This window comes from Bufo bufo, chromosome 10 (assembly GCF_905171765.1).
Source record: "Bufo bufo chromosome 10, aBufBuf1.1, whole genome shotgun sequence".
Classification (NCBI taxonomy): Eukaryota; Metazoa; Chordata; class Amphibia; order Anura; family Bufonidae; genus Bufo; species Bufo bufo.
Genome location: NC_053398.1, coordinates 137,714,064 through 137,733,908, shown reverse-complemented (window position 1 = coordinate 137,733,908; position 19,845 = coordinate 137,714,064). Strand labels below are relative to the sequence as shown.

Genomic DNA, 19,845 nt, shown 5'->3' with positions numbered 1-19,845 from the left:
AGGTTGTACTTAATTTTTCACACACAGCTTCTACATTTTGCCTTAGTTATTTTAAAGTAATGACACTATTTAATTTGTCATGCTCCGTAGAATTCTAAGAGGCTGTACTTGTGTCTTCCTAGCCACCCTGAATGTGGAGATCACTTTATGTTTTGAAGTAAAAATCTTGCAAGTTGATGGGGCGCCTCTAATGAGGTGTACATCCCACAACCCTATTGGTTCATTAATTTTGCACTCCTTAAAGGACCTGCCTCACTTGACACCTACAGAAGTCTACTGTATAGATAAGAAAAGTTATTTGGGTCTTTTTTCTGGTTGGTCGGTCGATATTTTGAGAGATTATGGACTATTGTGAAATAAGGGGTTTGCCAAATTCTTGGCTACTGTTTACTAATGTTATGTTGAGCAAATTGCTATGTTTCATAAACTATGTCCTCCTCTTGGGCAAATGCTCTGTGCTGTCTGCATCCTTTCCATAAGACGGCGGCCGACAGAGAGTCATGTGACTCTAATATTGACTATTGAGAGAAAGCAACAAAAAATGAAAGGACATCGCTGCAGACTGAATGCTTCCCAGTGATATGCCACCAATGTCTCACATGAGACAATCCCTTTAAGGAAGATTTGGGTATAGGGCACTCGAGAGGTGCTACATGGCACAAATAAAACGAATACACTCTTTTCTGCCATTGTTAGTTTTATTGATAACAGCTAGCAGGAGAGTTTCATTTTACCTGGCTAATTGGTTGGAATTATAACAGAGGTCACCTCAAAGTCAGTGATCTGAAAACTCGGAATAGTTTAAAACATAAAAGCAGAAAGCAAGATGTCACATTTTCAATATTTGAAAAATGTATTTTTTCATGTTCAATCAACTCATTGCTAACATCAGTAATCCGCACATTAAAGAACAAGTATACAAAATTGTATCTAATCAGAAAAAGCAATGCACATCACAGGTATAGCATTCATCCCTCCCTCCTCTGGCTTACATGGTATCATTCCACGTGTCACATCCCTTTTTAATATTTTCTTTATAGTGAGGTGTCTGTATTTTTCTGACTTGAACCAGTTTTTCACAATGACTTTAAGTTCTTCATCATTTTTATAGTTAATGGTTATGTGAAGGTCATCTTGGGATCTCTGTTGACTGATTTCTAATTGCACATAATAATCAACATAAATGTCATCTGCTTTCCCGTCACTGGCAAAATTATCAATCATTTTAATTCCTGTAGCATCTATCAGATTATAGATATCTTCTCCTTCTCCTCCCTGAAGAAAGTCAAAACCACCCAATGGTTGAATAAGATCGTTACCTCCTGCACCTCTGATGTAGTTACTATCGTAATTTCCTATCAAAATGTCATCATAACTGGTGCCCACTACATTTTCCATTCCAGAGTAGAGGTCGCCTTCAGCATCTGAGCCAGCTCCATATCCAAGATACAGATTTACATATACCCCAGTTTCATTGCCATGATCTCCAAAGAATAATAATGTATCTGATCCTGAACCCCCATATACTGTGTCTCCCCCCAGGCCAGGGTAAATAACATCATCACCTTCACCACCTAAAATGAGATCATTCCCTTCACCTCCATGAATCTTGTCATCACCAGCTCCTCCTGAAAGATAGTCTTTCCCACGAGAACCTTGGAGAACATCATTTCCTTCTAGACCATACAGAACATCAATGTCCTTTCCCCCTATCATTGTGTTATTCAAAGAATTTCCAGTGATGAAGTTTCTTCGCTGGAGGGATCCATATACAGTTGGTACAGAGTGGAGACTCTTACTAGAAAGATCAAGGTGTAAATCAGCAGACATGGATCTTTCATCAACAAATAGTGTCTGGATCTCCAAACTGTCAGAGAAGGTGAACCACACGTCATTGGTCTTAACTATCAAATGTCTCTGATTCTTACTTTTACCAAACATTAAAAGACGACATTGCCATCGGGCAACACGTGGAGCACTGATTTGTGCGTTCAGAAATGTATTTCCCACTTTGAACTGAATATCTTTATAGTTGATATCAAGTATAATATAATCCACCTTTTCATCTTCCGCGTAATTGTTAATTTCATAGTTGCCTTCGTAATGTTTTCTCAGTACATAGGTGTCGCTGCCTTCTCCACCTGTCATTGATGCTCCCTGTGTCTCCGGGTCAATATAATTGTTTTTTTCATTCCCGTATATGTTAATGAATCTAGGAGGACCCATTATCTTAGTTGCTCCTTCATATATACCTGACCTGGTGTCTATGACACTGATCGGTAATGTATCTCTAGAGTTGTCTACGGCAAATATCACAGGAGTGCTTCCCCTGGGAATGCTGAATGTAATTCCATCCTCCGTCCATATTTGTAAATGTCTGTACCTTTCTGATGAGTGCCAATTTAATAGTGTAATGTCGCAGGCGGAATTAACACTGATCCTAAGATTTTTCCTAACATTTATATCAAAGTAACTTGACTGAACTATTGTATTAAAGTTTAGTGAGCTGTATTTCGCCTTGATAAAAAGAATATCCATGGTGTCATCTTCTGAGTAGTTATCTATAATGAATTCACCTTTCTTACAGTCGATGACATATGTGTCACTTCCTCCTCTTCCAGTAAGTCTTCCTCCCCCTTTACCTCCCTGAATGAAATTCGGCTTATTATTCCCTTTGATATTATCATAATGCGAGGAGCCTATCACAGTCATTATATTTTCATTTCCAGGAATGGAATTTAAGTCAACGTCTATCCCGTCCGTAGAGTCGCTATAGTCTAATATCAGTGGAATCAACTCTGGCTTTGATGTGTTTGTTATCTGGAACAACACAAAATCTTTGGATTTCAGTATGATGTGTTGCCATTGCCATCCTCTGTTCCAATCCTTCATGATAACACACGTCTTTCCCTTGGAATCCCAAATCTTCAGAGACCGCAAGGGAACAATGGCAGCCCTCAGGTCTGCATAGCTTCCCGGCAACTCTACTATATCTATCAGGTCATCATTAGCAAAATTATTAATGGTGTCGCAGTCTTGCTTTTCTTGGATAATATACATGTCTTTCCCATCTCTTCCAGCAAGATCATTTTTACCCCCTCTTCCCTGAAGAACATTATTGAGGTGATTCCCTTGTATATTGTCACTATGGTTACTGCCAATAACTGCGACCACTGTCTTCCAAAGTGGATCTTCAAGGGAAATCTGTGCACCTGAATCTTTACTAGAAAAATCCAAAGTGTAAGGCTCCAAAGGAACAATCCCATTCAACTTAACTTCCCCAACCTTAAAGAGAGCCCCGTCCATGCTCTTAAAGCTCATATGTCTATATTCTTCTCCACTAAACCAGTTTTTTATCAGGATTTCATGAAGATTGTTGTTGAAAAGCTTAAGGTCATTTTTTACCTTTCTTGCATAGATTTGTCGAAGAGGAATGTGGAAAATGAGGAGGTCCATCTCTTTATCATCTGCCTGATTACAGATCTCAGTTTGTCCCGCGTTGTTCGGGATATAATAGACATCCTGACCGTTTCCACCATGGACAAAGGTTTTCTGAGGCCCTAAATAGAAAATGTCATTGCCGTCATTGCCATATAATTCATAGTGGTATTTGTCCAGGGTGTAAGAAAGTCCTTCGATTACATTCTGCTGCACGGCATAGAATCGATTAGGTTTGGAATTGCCCACGTATGTACCATGCAGAGATTTGTCATCTGGTGTCAAAGAAGAAATAACATCTTTTGTTTTCACGGGAATGAACCATAGCAAGGTGGCCGTTTTCTGTGTTAGTTTAATATTCACACCTTCTCCAATCCCCATAACTAGATCCACCAACTCACAGTCCTTTTCAAAGGGAATCTCCTTCACAATTCTGTTGGACGTAAGAGGATCGGTTAATGTAATGATAACTGAACTGTGGTCCGTTAACTCAACGTGTAACTTTCCTCCATAGGCAGATTTCTCCCCTTGAGTGAAGTCTATCTTTTTGTGACACACGTCTCCATCACTTTCATCTAAGATTTTGTAGTAGTTCTCAGCTGTTTGCAAGTTGTGTATGATGTCCATGGACCTTTTGTGCTCTTGTTCAAGGTTATAAACATTATAAATTACACCTGGTATACTTATTTGTTCCCATATTTGTACAAAGCTATTCCCTATGTCTCTTAGGGCTAATCCAATTCCCTTGACCACAGCCACAAACTTGTCGCCTACACTGGCATCAGGGGGTAAAGCATCCAATTCATGTTTTATTTCATTGTACATTGGGTCAATAGCTAGACGGACAATACTCAAGACCACAGTGACTGGAAGCATTTCAGGACCGGCCAGAGCGGTTATAAATATTGCACCATCAAGAGCAGCATCTACTATCCCAATTGTAGTGCCCTGGTGGAGATCCTCATATATATTAAACACAGTGAATCCTAATGATAGAATTGGGACTGCTTTAGCTAATTCACCAGCTTCAGCCAGAGCGCTTGTGAACTTTACTGCTGAAGCTTCCTCAAGCCCGGTAGATATCTGGGAGATGGATTTCTGTGCAATATTTCCAGCAATTTTATTAACTGCTGAATTTATACCAGTCATCTCTGTTACTCCATGAACGCCCTGGGCCAGCATCACTCCTCCTTCCCACTTTCGTCCTTCAGCAAACATCTGATTGGCTCCTTGAAATCCCATTAGGGTCCCATAGATTGCAAGTCCATGATTGACTTTATTGTAACCGGAAACATCATTGAAATAGGAATGTAAGACTTCTTCTGACCTTAATGATCTGATTTCACCAGGGAGAAAAAGATCTGATGTCACTGAAGGATTTTTTATATCTTCTACTATTGCTTTAGTGCCACTTTCATAATTCTCTATTGACTTAACTCTCCAATTCTTAGCAAAGTCTTCAGAGACTTGTTCCTTTATTTTATTGGACAACGTCTCCACCAGTTGCTGTTTGTCCTCCATAATTTTTAAATGTAATTCTGTCTCTAAACTCTTTCCTCTTGCTCGCTCTTCCAGGTCGTGAAAATAACTTGGAAGATCTTCAGATAATTGCCCTGGACGCTTTCTGCAGTTCACATCAATTATTGAATTATATAGAGGAAGCCTTTCACATTCACCTCTAATCTTTTCTTTGGCCCCAACTGATGACATTTCTATTGGTTCTGGTAGATCTTTAGGTTTGTAGTCATAATACATTTCTCTGTATTTTCTGGTTAGCCAAAGCTTCATAGCCATTGTAGTTTCCTGTGCAACTTGTTCATTCATGTACGGCTCAGTGGTCTCATAACTCAGGCCTATAGCTGCAGGGTTTCCTTTCCACGTATCTCCTCTTGTCATGGGGTTTCTGTAACGAAACTGTCCCCACGTTGCTTCCACATCCCACAGGAGGCGATTTATCATAAACATTTTGGGATTCCGAACAGCCTCAGAAATATGAGTGGCGAGGACAGCTATCCCGTCATATCCATTTATTTCACCTATATTGTTGTGGTTGTTTCTTACCCATTTTTGTGCCATGCTTGAAAATGATCTAGTATTTCTCATAACGTTCATGTCAGGATATGCTACATGATCTATATTTCTAAGGTCACAAAACTCAACAGATTTATCAGAGTCTTTAAACAGATTTTCATCAGTTGTTCCATATAAGGTAACATAAAAGTCTTTTAGGTTGATGCGGTAGATGTAGTCCTTAAAGCGATAGTATTTAAATGTGTTTTCCAAAGTGTTTTGAATGTCATTATAAATCAGTCTAATTTGTCTGTTATCCCTTAGATTTGAGAGAACTTTCCATGTTTCTTTCAGATTCATATTATTGTCAGCTCTAATTTGATACCTTCTCAGTACATTAGCTTTATCCATCAGCTTTTGCCTTCTTATGTCATTAGAACTGCGTATGATGTCTTGGATATTATTTTTTAGACTCTCTAATCCATCTACAACTTGGACCTGGATGTTTTCATGCAGTATATTTGAATCAATACTTCTTTTATAATATACATCTAAAGGCTGAGTGTCGACATGTTGACCTTCTGTGTTAAACAATCCTCTAACAGTTTCATCGATTCCTTGACCAATATGTTCATCGTCAATATGGTAGAGAAGCCCATTGTCATAGTAGTATAGTGGGTTGTTTTCCATAGTCCTTGGACCTAAAGGGTCAAGTTCATTGCCTATGCTCTGACTTTCTATCCATTCTGGACTTCTTTCCTTTGTGTTGCTCACTTCTATGAGATCCTTATTCTTACCTAAATAGAATTTACGCTTGTGATCGGGGATATGTTTGCCCCAATGCTCTGGATCATCAAAATCAACAGTCACTTTGCTCCCATCTTCCTGCACTATGGTCTTTGTTGTGCGAACAGAGAGTGAACCCACAGATAATCTTGCATTATCCAGGCCTAATAAGAAGTCTTTGGCAAAGGTTTTACCTTCTTCTCCTGCACCAACATCACAAGAGACTATGCTGATTTCTTCTACTTTGTGTAAACCAGATGGCCAGTGAACTTGGGATGAGGGTTCTCGAAGCTTTAGGATAACTTTTGCCAATTGTTCTGATGTTTCCCCACCCACAGACACTCGACCCTCTCTCTGACCTCCATGTCCAACCACAGAGATTTTGGTATTTTCAGTTATATGTACTGTGTCAGTTCCTTCCAATTTTACCAGTTTGAATTGTCCTGATTTTACAACAAACTCCAGTAAGACTTTAGGACGATTTGTATTTGTCTTCTTGTTGAACAAGTAGTCTCCAGCATTTTGTACAGTTTGATCAGACCCAATTCGGACAATTATTTGTTGGTCTATTCCTGTCTTTGATATTTCTTTTGCCACTTCCTTGTCATATCCATTCATAGTTTTGGACACCACCTGTGAATTGCATGTATGAAAAAGAAGTATATAAGTAACTGATAATAGGAACAGAGACAGGTTTATATAGTACTTCTAAAGAATAAAAGGGGAGAGGGGTAGAAGTGAGAAGAATGGTAAGTACACCACAGGAGTCACACTTGGAAGAGTGTGTCTACTCTTCGAACATTTCCAAAAGGTACACACAAGTACAGAATAAGACAAAAATCTGTATTGTTCCTTACTGAAACAACCAGACATAAACCAAGAGATTGTCCCATCATAAAAAGAGCTGATCACAGAGGAACTTGACGTGGGTCTTGTCTATGCCAGCACAGTTGGCAGTAAAGAACTCAATCTAATAGACAACCTTGAACGTTTTGCAGCGGCTCTCTGCAGTGGATGGTTGTATGTGGTTAAATAATGTTAGAAAGTTTATCTGGTTTAGGAAACATTTGAAATACTTAAATAGGAAATTTGAATTAACAATTAGGAACTCATATTCAGAGCCCTCATCTAATGGACAAAGTGAAGAGGGGCTACAAACAGCATTATTCATTTTAGACAAATCAAGATGTCCAGGTATTACACAGACGAACCACAGCTGTCGGTGTGCACTGGGTAATGCTTAATTTTCCCTAAGGTGAAACTGCAAGGGTACTGAACAAACTTCTCACATAGGTTTTAGCTGAACACTGGAAGTCCAGTAGTAGGGCACTTAGAGATCAGCTTAGCACAGGAGGCTCATTCTAACAAAAAGAGTGTCTCTTAAACAGATAAAGCCTTTAATATAACCAAGTAGGGCATTTGATTTAAAGAGGTTGTTACTACAAAATGCATGCAATCTGCAGGCAGCATGTTATAGAGCAGGAGGAGCCAAGAAGATTGATATGCAGCTTTGTGGGAAAAGATTTAGTAAAACCTGTCATTTATAAATTTATACCTCTGCTTTTTCTACCTCCTGGGAGGGAACAGCTATTGGTACAGGAGGGAGGTGTTATCAGTGACTGATAGCACTATGTACACAAGAGATTGTTCCCCTGATTACCGCCGTGGTCCTGGGCACCGTGTTCAGCGGTGATCTGCTGCCTGTGCTTCCCCATTCACCACTGCAGTCCTGGGCCCTGTCCTTGCAGGTACTGTTTGTTCTAGGATCCGCTCCACAGTTTCTTTTCAGCCCTGGCCACAGCATGCTTGCTGTTTCTTCCCTGCAGCACTTTCTTAAGAGCCAGCATGTGTCACTTCCTGTGCTTTATGGGTTAGATCATGTGACCTTGCCAACCAATCCTAGTCCTCCTACACATATATAAGTGGCTCAGCCCCCTTCCCAGATGCCTGAGTGTCAAGGTCCTTGTGTCTTGCAAAGGTTGCTGATTTCTCTGCTTGTGTTCCTGTGTACCTGATCCATGCTTGTGTTACTGGACTCTGCTACCTGTTTAATCCCTGCCTGCTTGCCTTGACTCTCCTGTCACCAACCTGTATTGCCTGATCTGTGCCGCCTGTCCTGACCTATTGCCTGTCTGACTTCGCCTCTGCCTCCTCCTTCGGTCCTGCACTGTTGCTTCTGGTTACCACTCGCCTGCTGACTACGTCTGTACCTCTGGTACCTTGCTCAGGTATCTCCTGGACCACCTGCCTCATGTGCCAATCCTCCTCAAGAGATAGCGACCTGGTGTTCCCCTCGGGAAAGTCTATCCCCACCATCAGGGATACTGTGAAGAATGAGGGGTTCACTTAGACAGCGCCCTTAGAGGAGGTAGGATGTGTGGCGCAGTGGGTTCACACCCCTGGTTCATGACAGAGATAGCTGTCAGTCACTGTTAACCCCTCCCCCTGTACCTATAGCTCTTCACAGGAAGTGGAAAAAACAAATAAATACATTCATAAATTACAGGTTTTACTGAATCTTTTTCCCACAAAACTATATATCAGTCTGCTCAGCTCCTCCTGCTCTATAGCTTGTTGTGACAGGTCTTCTTTAAAGGGGTTCTGCAGTTTATTTAAACTGATGATCTATCCTCTGGATAGATCATCAGCATCTGACCGGCAGGGGTCCGACACCCGGAACCCCCGCTGATCAGCTGTTTGAGAAGGCAGCGGCGCTCCAGCAGCGCTGCAGCCTTCTCACTGTTTACCGCAGGCCCAGTGACGTCCTGACTAGTATCAATGGCTTGGGCGAAGCTAAGCTCCGTTCACTTGAATGGAGCTTAGCCGCTCCCAGGCCAGTTGATATTAGTCATGATGTCACTGGGCCAGCAGTAAACAGTGAGAAGGCCGCGGCGCTCCTGGAGCGCCGCTGCCTTCTCAAACAGCTGATCGGCGGGGGTCGCGGGTGTCGGACCCCCGCCGGTCAGATGCTGATGATCTAACCAGAGGATAGATCATCAGTTTAAACAAACTGCAGAACCCCTTTAAGCTATAATTGCCAGCTGTCCTGGAATATAAAAAAAACTTCCTAAAAAATGCAAGAGCTGTGAAGTCTTTTGGGTCTTAAATAAATGCGAATCTCTCCTCATTCCCCAGTTCTCTGGAATCCTGAGCGCCAAGACAGAGCAACACCCTGGGAGCGCCCTGCAAACTACAGGAATGAGAAGGGAGTTTAGTATGGGGTCTCTGTTAGTTTAGGGAGCTTCGTCTGGGATCTATATTTATTTTAAGTGAGTGGTCTGCGGCCTGGAGGGGGGTCTGATCTGTATATTTATTTAAGGGAGTCTGTGTTTAATGAGATTGGTCTGGGCCTATATTTTTTAGGGTTTCTAGGACCAGGATTAGTTTATGGGATATGGTTTCTGTATTATTGTAGATGGTTTGGGGTCTATTTTCATGTTTAGAAGCAATGAAAATATCATTACTTAATGTATCGCTTCTCAAAATGTCCCTGTTGTCACTTCACAAAAGTCGGCAATTATTCTTTCCGTCATGTCTGCTGCTATTCCCCCTACACACCCCATGATATCAGCAGGTAGGGGAGATTGGAACAAGATGTACTTTAGTATATTCCTGGTTGTTGTCTATAGGGAAGCATTAATAAAGTTTTAAAATTTCCATTTTCCCAAATATGTGCTCAATATCAGGGTCATAATCTGCAGTTGAAAATTCTACTTGTTTGCTACCTGATTTTTCTCCTTATAATCTCTGCTATAAGACGTTTCTTTCCATGTTCGTAATAATTGGTTCCCAGCTCTGTAAAGAGTCGTAGCAGACAGTGTTAATTATTCATCACCAAAGACCAAACCCAGGACTAATACAGACCTCCCAGAATGGCTGACCCACAGTGGTGATCATACTTACCTGGTCCCCACCTCTGGGCCTGGTCTCTATTGCTCTCAGGCTGGCTCTTCCTCTGCCTGAAGCCCTGAAATCAAGGGGGATATGTGACCACTGCAGCCAATCACAGGCTGCAGTGGTGACTTTCTTCTCTTCTATCACACTGGTCATGTGGTGTAAGGGGAGCAGCGGGGACCAGGTACAGTAAGCATGATCACCACTTTAATATAAATATATATTATATTCTCTTTAAAGAATAATAAAGTTAAAGGGGTTATCTGCACTTACTAGCCCAAATGAAACAGATCATCTTGGTTTCTGACACAAAACAACATTTTCCTGCAGCCAACATTAAAGGGGTTCTCCAGGAATTAAGAAAATAAAAAAATACTTAAATATTACTTTACTATAAATATATTCCCAAATACCTTTTAATTGGTGATAATGGCTCGTTTTGTCTGGGGAGCAATCATTAAGAGAAATAAAGTGGCCGCCGTCCTATTCGTACACACAAAACCTTTCCTAATCACACAGGGCAAGTTACTTGAGAGCACTGAGCTAAAAAGCTGCCTTATCCTCCTTTCTGCTTTGCTTGTCAGGAATTATGACCCTGAATAGAGATGATACGATCTTCAGATGAATCTCTGTGGGAATGGAGTTCATAAGGAGACATGAACTACAGAGAAGACGGACAGAACAGGCTGTGGTAATGGAGGACTGCATACAAGTGCTGCTGCTCATTATCCACATCCCCATCCTCCTCTCTGTACTTCATGTCTCCTCATGAACTCCATTCCTACAGAGATTCAGCTGAAGATCATATCAACCTTATTCAGGATCATAATCCCTGACAAGCAGAGAGGAGGATGAGGCAGTTCTTTACCTCAGTGTTGTGAAGTAACTTCTCCTCCTGTGTGATTAGAACAGGTTTTGTGTGTACTAATAGGACGGCAGCCATTTTATTTCTCCTAATGATTGCTCAACAGACGAAAGAATATTTGGGAATATATTTATAATAAGGTAATATTTAAGTATTTACATTTTCTTCATTCCTGGAGAACCCCTTTAAGGGGAGCTAAGTGTAAAGAAATGTTATCAGCTGCCATTTAGTTCAAAGAGTCAACTAAATTCTTATGTAGTGAGCTCCCACTAGTGGTGGCTGCAGGCAGACAGTTTTTTCAAATCCAGAAACACAGTACATTTCTGACAGTTAAAACAGCACCATATTTATTAAGCACTACCACTTTATCTGACATAAGCATTGGGTAAATAGGTTAGGTGGAGCACATTTATTAAAAATTTCACTTAGGCCCCTTGCAGACAAACATGTCCGGATAAGGTCCGGATGCGTTGCGGCAAACCCGCGCGAGTAGGTACCTAATTGCAGTCAGTTTTGACTGCGATTGCGTTCCGTTGTTCAGTTTTTATCACGCGGGTGCAATGTGTTTTGCACGCGCGTGATAAAAAACTGAATGTGGTACCCAGACCCGAACTTCTTCACATAAGTTCGGGTTTGGGTTCAAGGTTGTGTAGATTGTATTATTTCCCCGTATAACATGGTTATAAGGGAAAATAATAGCATTCTGAATACAAAATGCATAGTACAATAGGGCTGGAGGGGTTAAAAATAAATAAATAATAATTTAACTCCCCTTAATCCACTTGTTTGCGCAGCCGGCTTCTCTTCTGTTTTCTTTTTTGAGGAATAGGACCTTTGATGACGTCACTGCGCTCATCACATGGTCCATCACATGATCTTTTACCATGGTGATGGATCATGTGACGGACCATGTGATGAGCGCAGTGACATCATCAAAGGTCCTTTTCCTGTGCACAGCAAAGAAGAAGACAGAACAGAAGCCGGGCTGAGCGATCAATGGATTAAGGTGAGTTATATTATTTTTTTTTTTTTTTTTTAACCCCTCCAGCCCTATTGTACTATGCATTCTGTATTAAGAATGCTATTATTTTCCCTTATAACCATGTTCCCTTATCCCCATCCCGATCGTCTCCTAGCAACCGTGCGTGAAAATCGGACCACATCCGCACTTGCTTGCGGATGCTTGCGATTTTCACGCAGCCCCATTCACTTCTATGGGGCTTGCGTTGCGTGAAAAACGCAGAATATAGAACATGCTGCGATTTTCACGCAACGCACAAGTGATGCGTGAAAATCCCTGCTCGTGTGCACAGCCCCATAGAAATGAATGGGTCGGGATTCAGTGCGGGTGCAATGCGTTCACGTCACGCATTGCACCCGCGCGGAAAATTCGCTCGTGTGAAAGGGGTCTTTACTAAGTTTTGCTTTGTTGACCTATGAGATCTGTGTATCACCCTACTCCTATATACACTGCTCAAAAAAATAAAGGGAACACAAAAATAACACATCCTAGATCTGAATTAATTAAATATTCTTCTGAAATACTTTGTTCTTTACATAGCTGAATGTGCTGACAACAAAATCACACAAAAATAAAAAAATGGAATCAAATTTTTTAAACCATGGAGGTCTGGATTTGGAGTCACACTCAAAATTAAAGTGGAGAAACACACTACAAGCTGATCCAACTTTGATGTAATGTCCTTAAAACAAGTCAAAATGAGGCTCAGTAGTGTGTGTGGCCTCCACGTGCCTGTATGACCTCCCTACAACGCCTGTGCATGCTCCTGATGAGGTGGCGGACGGTCTCATGAGGGATCTCCTCCCAGACCTGGACTAAAGCATCTGCCAACTCCTGGACAGTCTGTGGTGCAACGTGACGTTGGTGGATAGAGCGAGACATGATGTCCCAGATGTGCTCAATTGGATTCAGGTCTGGGGAACGGGCGGGCCAGTCCATAGCATCAATGCCTTCATCTTGCAGGAACTGCTGACACACTCCAGCCACATGAGGTCTAGCATTGTCTTGCATTAGGAGGAACCCAGGGCCAACCGCATCAGCATATGGTCTGACAAGGGGTCTGAGGATCTCATCTCGGTACCTAATGGCAGTCAGGCTACCTCTGGCGAGCACATGGAGGGCTGTGCGGCCCTCCAAAGAAATGCCACCCCACACCATTACTGACCCAATGCCAAACCGGTCATGCTGGAGGATGTTGCAGGCAGCAGAACGTTCTCCACGGCGTCTCCAGACGTCTGTCACATGTGCTCAGTGTGAACCTGCTTTCATCTGTGAAGAGCACAGGGCGCCAGTGGCGAATTTGCCAATCTTGGTGTTCTCTGGCAAATGCCAAACGTCCTGCACGGTGTTGGGCTGTAAGCACAACCCCCACCTGTGGATGTCGGGCCCTCATATCACCCTCATGGAGTCTGTTTCTGACCGTTTGAGCAGACACATGCACATTTGTGGCCTGCTGGAGGTCATTTTGCAGGGCTCTGGCAGTGCTCCTCCTTGCACAAAGGCGGAGGTAGCGGTCCTGCTGCTGGGTTGTTGCCCTCCTACGGCCTCTTCCACGTCTCCTGATGTACTGGCCTGTCTCCTTGTAGCACCTCCATGCTCTGGATACTACGCTGACAGACACAGCAAACCTTCTTGCCACAGCTTGCATTGATGTGCCATCCTGGATAAGCTGCACTACCTGAGCCACTTGTGTGGGTTGTAGACTCCGTCTCATGCTACCACTAGAGTGAAAGCACCGCCAGCATTCAAAAGTGACCAAAACATCAGCCAGGAAGCATAGGAACTGAGAAGTGGTCTGTGGTTACCACCTGCAGAACCACTCCGTTATTGGGGGTGTCTTGCTAATTGCCTATAATTTCCACCTGTTGTCTATCCCATTTGCACAACAGCATGTGAAATTGATTGTCACTCAGTGTTGCTTCCTAAGTGGACAGTTTGATGTCACAGAAGTGCGATTGACTTGGAGTTACATTGTGTTGTTTAAGTGTTCCCTTTATTTTTTTGAGCAGTGTACATTTATCCTTTATTTCCAGATTTCATATTCCTTTTCCTGCTCAGGAAGTAGCACCACCATAAATTTACATCAGACAGTCTGGAATTTACCACTACACATTTAAAGTGTGGGCTGAAGGCTATAGGCACCTTCGACAGTACTATTCTTTGTGTGACAACAAAAACCACAATAGAACCCTGCAGATATGTTAATAGGGTCCATTGCGCATCGGTGGTAAATTTTCAGCCATTTCTGAGTATAGGGGTTAAAAATCAGTCTGTTTGGAGGCTGTCAGTTTCTGTTTTCTTTGAATCTCCTGACCTCATAGACACAAATTATAGCTCAATTCTTATTAAACTGATCAGAATAGGGCTTAAGTAAGTGTTTATGAGGTAAGGAGATTGGCGATAAATTCTACACAGGTGATGGGATTAAAAAAAAGCAGAAAATGACAGACTGATTGACTAACCCTAACCCATGTATCTCAGAAAAGGCCAAACATTTTTAATAAACACCAACTGAAAAAATACTTTTTAGCCCAAAATAAGTAAAACACATTCATAAAGAAATGCCCCAAAGATGTACATAGGCATTAAAGCCAGACAGCGAGCAAACACTGCTTTGCATCCAGCAGAGAAGGCAGAAGTGGATTGCTTGAGCTGGGTCTTGGGCCTTACTCACACTAGTTTTGTGGCTTTCCACCAATTGACCCTATTAACATAAAATGGGACCTGTAGGGTTCTGTTTTGGTTTCTTTAGTTTGCACTCACAGAACAGTAGTTCCAAGGCAAATCGCAGTGGTTTTAATATGCTTGTGTCTTTGCCATTTTTGCAAATAAACTGCAAAAACCATGCAGATATGGACAGGCAAGAATATGCTGATTTATGATACACCTCCATTTTTGGGGCTGCAATTTGGACACAACATGTACCCCAACACTAGTAGATATCACCTAGGCTTGGACTCGCCCGCAGGGATACAGGGTAATCTCCCGGTGGGCCCCTTGTCTCCCACTCCCTGCACAAATGGCACATAACACAGTAGACTTACTGCACCACATACAGGTGAAACTCGAAAAATTAGAATATCGTGCAAAGTTCATTTATTTCAGTAATGCAACTTAAAAGCTGAAACTAATATATGAGACTCATTACAGGCAAAGCGAGGTATTGCAAGCCTTTATTTGTTAGCATTTGGATGATTATGGCTTACAGCTTATGAAACCCCAAAGTCACAATCTCAGGTACCCTTTGCTCAGGGGGTATGGATTTATTATCTGACTAGAGTGTGACACTTTGAGCCTAGAATATTGAACCTTTTCACAATATTCTAATTTTAAGTTGCATTACTGAAATAAATGAACTTTTGCACGATATACAAATTTTTCGATTCCATTTTTTAGCATATAAAAAACATGTTAGATTATTTATTATATTTGAATGTATCCATACGGTGGGCCCTAAGTACCCCAGTCCAACACTGATATCACAGATTATTTGATGGCACTGACCTGAGATCCTGATTTCTCTCTTCTGTACCAGAGAAGACGACTCGGTAGTTTTCTAAGTGCTGAAATCCTTCAGGTACTGGAAACAGATCATACATAAATACATGCTACTTACATAGGCTGGAGCAACACATCTCATGGCTAAAAATCAGAGTGTGAAGATGCAGCATTGTAACTAGTGAAAGTGAATGGGATTGCAGTGTTGTCCTCAAGAACCTGACAGTTACAAAAATCTAGATCTGCTGGACTTTTTGCCAGTTTTGGGTAGCAGTAATATGCGGGTCACAGTGTGATCCCACTCATTTTTTTTAAGATGCTGTGATGTACAGTACAGGAGCATCAAGATGCTGCAGATTTTGGGAGCGAGAATTGCATTATTGTCAACATCAGCATGTAGCACCAGCCTAATAGAAGATACATTCCATAAATGGATCACAGAAATTAAAAGATATATTACTATTATAAACATCTAATGGTCATTACTCAGCATCTCCAAGTTGATGTTTATTATACCTATAGCACCTCTCCTGGCAAATCCTACTATATTGAACCAGCAGAATGGCGAGCGCAGCTCTGGAGTATACTACAGGCTTTAACTCAAGATTGGGACAGGATAAGTAATGTTATATATGTACACAGTGAGAGTGCAGCTCTGGAGCACCAGCACGAGAGTGAGTGTAGCTCTGTAGTATAATAGAGGATGTAACTTAGAACCATCACAGGATAAGTAATGTATGTACGGTGACTCCACCAGAAAAGTGTAACTCCGGACTGGAATGCAGGAAGAAACTCTGGGTCAGTACAGGATAAGTGATGTAATGTATATAGGATGTAGGTCACTCTCTTGGACGCCACCAATTTAAATAAAATCACCACTATATGTGCTTATTTGGTCTCCCAGATCAAGCACGAGACGTCTGATTTTCTTCAAAACTGGGAAACAGATCTTGGCACTTCCTTTTCTACTGGAGAAGTGACCCAGTTATTATCCTCTAACCAGAAAGTTTTCTAGGTGTGTGAAGCTACAAGAAAACTTTTCTATAGTGCTCACCTGCTGGTACCATACTACGCAGAGACTGCACGCTCTATTCCCAGAATGCAACCCAATATGTCGGTGATGCCACTCCTCAGTAGGCACTTTTCTGTATATCTGGTGACAGTGCCCCATTATTTAATCTTTTTGGCACATCATTTGCAAGACAATCTCTCAGATATGCAAAGTTGAGATAGTACTCTCTCCAAAGACATGTCTACTGGGACTGCTTAGATGTATCCAATGTACCAAACCGTTGTGGGCTTTAATCACACATTACTGGCTGAAGCTTGGATCCTAATTGCTTCTAATTGCAATGCAACATCTTTCTCCCAATGGCTGGTGAAACGTGACAGTAGATACTGCATGGAACAGATAGCAGGTTGGGAGACTAGGAGGACTGCCTGGTTTTCTGCACGGTGGGAGGCCTGGATGAAGTATAGAAAATTCTCTGGTCACTGATGGTTCTTAAAAATCTACTTTGAACCACAGTAGCTAGTCTGCTTTCATATTGCTTTTGCCTTGATATAATTTCCTTACCCTACTACCCTTCCCACCTTCCCTAACCCCCCTTTACCCTACTCCTTATTGTTCCATCAGATGTGGACATCCTGCTGTTGCTTGAATTACTGCCTCTTGCACCTGTTGTATTGCATGTTCTTTGTACACTGTTACTTGACTTTAGTCAGGCTATAACTTTTATTTTTATAAACAAACTGTTAAATCACTAAAAAAATCATGTTCCATCACAGACCTGGGCACCAGATCAAACCAAGAAAATCTAAGTTTCTGAAATGAAAGTTGCATAACTTGTGCAGCTAAATTCCCCTTACCATCTTCAATGTCGTTCACACTTTCCACTCTCGGGGAAATCAGCACCAGAGCGAGAGTCCACAGGGCAACACACACCCAGGACGTCTTCTTTCGGGGCAACATCTTCAGATCATCAGCATCTACTACAGAAAAAGGTATACACAAGGTAAAGCTTGGTCACCGCCAGTGATGAGAACATGGTCTCATTGAAGTCAATAGGAGAAGAGCTGTAGTAACGAGCTCCTTCCACTACAAGGTTGTCGGTGCTATTTACAACACCAGAGCTACACCTGAACAGTTCATCGGTGGGGTGTCAGACCCCAGCCAATCAGTTAGTAGTGACCAGTGATGGTCAGTTCGCAGTGTTCGTCAGCGAACACATGCGGGCTGCCATCTTGACTCACAAGTCCGGCAATGCACAGGTAAGCCCTTACCTGTGCCGGGAGCCGGTCTGAAATCAAATGCTGTCACCGGGAGCAGGCAGTTCCGAGAACAGCCCGATGAAGGCCCCCGGCGGCTGATCTCGGAACTGCCTGCTCCCGGTGACCGCATTTGATTTTAGACCGGCTCCCGGCACAGGTAAGGGCTTACCTGTGCATTGCCGGACTTGTGAGTCAAGATGGCAGCCCGCATGTGTTCACTGCGAACTGACCATCACTACTAGTGACTTATCCTGAGGATAGTTAGTAATGCTGGACAACCCCTACTGCCCGACTTTAATATGGGGTTTAGAGGTGGGATATGATAATAATATGGGGATTTGGGTCTGATGTTAAAGGAAGTCTGTCAGCAGTTTTGACTATGGTGTGTGTGAGCGTGATTCTTCATTCTGGACACTGCTTCTTTTTCTGGAGTGCACAGCATGACCTTACTGCTACAGAATCATACTGACAGCATTATTTTACTATGATTCTGTAGCAGTAAAGTCATTTAGCGACACACAGCATTATAAATCGGTATAATGCCATGCGCCTTAGAGAAAAGAGCAGTGTCCAGAACGGAGAATCACTCTCACACACAGAGAGTGATTTCCGCACTAGACACGTTCGTCTGAAACAGCCCTTAAAGATTTATAAGGACCTCTAGAAACAAGTGCAGTCCTTTAAAATACTCAATTTAAAGGATTGGACTTGATGCATGACCGTCAATGAGCACAATACCTGTGAACTGGTGTAATGCTGGGTGATCACATTATACAGATAAAACTCGAAAAATTAGAATATCGTGCAAAGTTCATTTATTTCAGTAATGCAACTTAAAGGGTGAAACTAACATATGAGACTCATTACAGGCAAAGCGAGATATTTCAAGCCTTTATTTGTTATAATTTGGATGATTATGGCTTACAGCTTATGAAAACCCCACAGTCACAATCTCGGGTCCCCTTTGCTCAGGGGGTATGGATTCATGATCTGACTAGAGGGTGACACTTGGAGCCTAGAATATTGAACCTTTTCACAATATTCAAATTTTAAGTTGCATTAATGCAATTCCTTTTAAGTTGCATTACTGAAATAAATGAACTTTTGCACGATATTCAAATTTTTCGAGTTTCACCTGTATGAACCAGACAAAAAAGGACCATAAAAAACACAAGTTACTGATTTTTGAGAAAAATCTTACCTGAGCACGGCTAAGTTGATCGGTCTGACAATTCTGATGGGTGATACAGCACGTTGCATCCTCTGTCCAGTTTTTATAGAGAAGGTTAATACGTTATCACTGCAAACATTACATATATTCAAAGTCCAAGGAAAAATTGAAAGGACATTGACAGTTCCTAGTTAATAGGAAGCAATTTCTCTTTTCTCAGGTATCGGATGTGGTTGCAATGCCCCCAGGTCTTTGTACACATTAAAATTCCCCAAATTTGGGAAAAACAAGAGGGACAGGTGGTAATAGGGTAATATGTATTAGCTGATAAACGCAAATTTGAATAATTGGGCTCCCCTTTTCATGTTGTGCAAACGTAGGTACAACACTAGTGTAGGCGTGTGTGTAGGGAACGGTCGGTGCTGCCGGTGTCGTCTAATTCTCACTTCAAGGGGCTGCCAACCCTCTGGAGGAGTGTAGATCAATGAGAAAAAAACAGGGGGGGGGGGGATGCAGGCAAGTGGTGGCCCATGGTAATCTGACACTTCTTTGGTGCAATATAATGACCACAGCAACGGGTAATAAGGGCTTTTACTTCAAGAGTGATGACAACGCGGTTCGGAGTAACAAGACTCTTTTTTCAAGTCTAAAAAAAATACAAATATAGAAAGGGGGTATGTGACGGTATAGGTCCAACTTATTAGTACCTCAAACAAATATCATAGAGGACGTTAAAAGCTCAAAAACAAAGGGTTTATTCGTTTATTGTCATTAAAAAGAGGGGCATAAAACCCAAATCGTTATGTGTTATAGGCCAAATAGAGGTGAATATACTTGTTCACAATTGACTACACAGGTGTATCTCAGTTAAATACTGCACACCATTGACAT

At 41.9% G+C, this 19,845-nt stretch overlaps 1 protein-coding gene across 1 annotated transcript; it reads right to left on the bottom strand.

Annotated features, from left to right (window-relative positions):
• Positions 1 to 830: 830 nt before the first annotated feature.
• LOC120979991 lies at positions 831 to 19,203 on the bottom strand. The gene is made up of 5 exons (XM_040408852.1): positions 18,985 to 19,203; positions 17,382 to 17,504; positions 15,519 to 15,594; positions 9,960 to 10,029; positions 831 to 6,867 (listed from the first exon to the last, which is right to left on the bottom strand). The coding sequence occupies exons 2-5, from the start codon at positions 17,482 to 17,484 to the stop codon at positions 931 to 933; spliced, it is 6,186 nt and encodes a 2,061-aa protein (XP_040264786.1). The 5' UTR covers positions 17,485 to 17,504; positions 18,985 to 19,203; the 3' UTR covers positions 831 to 930.
• Positions 19,204 to 19,845: the final 642 nt, after the last annotated feature.

Coding starts and splice junctions, on each gene's coding strand:
- LOC120979991 (XM_040408852.1), bottom strand. CDS start 17,484: ATGTTGCCCCGAAAGAAGACGTCCTGGGTGTGTGTTGCCCTGTGGACT. Junction 15,595..17,381: donor TGTGAACGACATTGAAGATG/GTAAGGGGAATT, acceptor ATCTGTTTCCAG/TACCTGAAGGATTTCAGCAC. Junction 6,868..9,959: donor ATTATAAGGAGAAAAATCAG/GTAGCAAACAAG, acceptor TGCAATTCACAG/GTGGTGTCCAAAACTATGAA.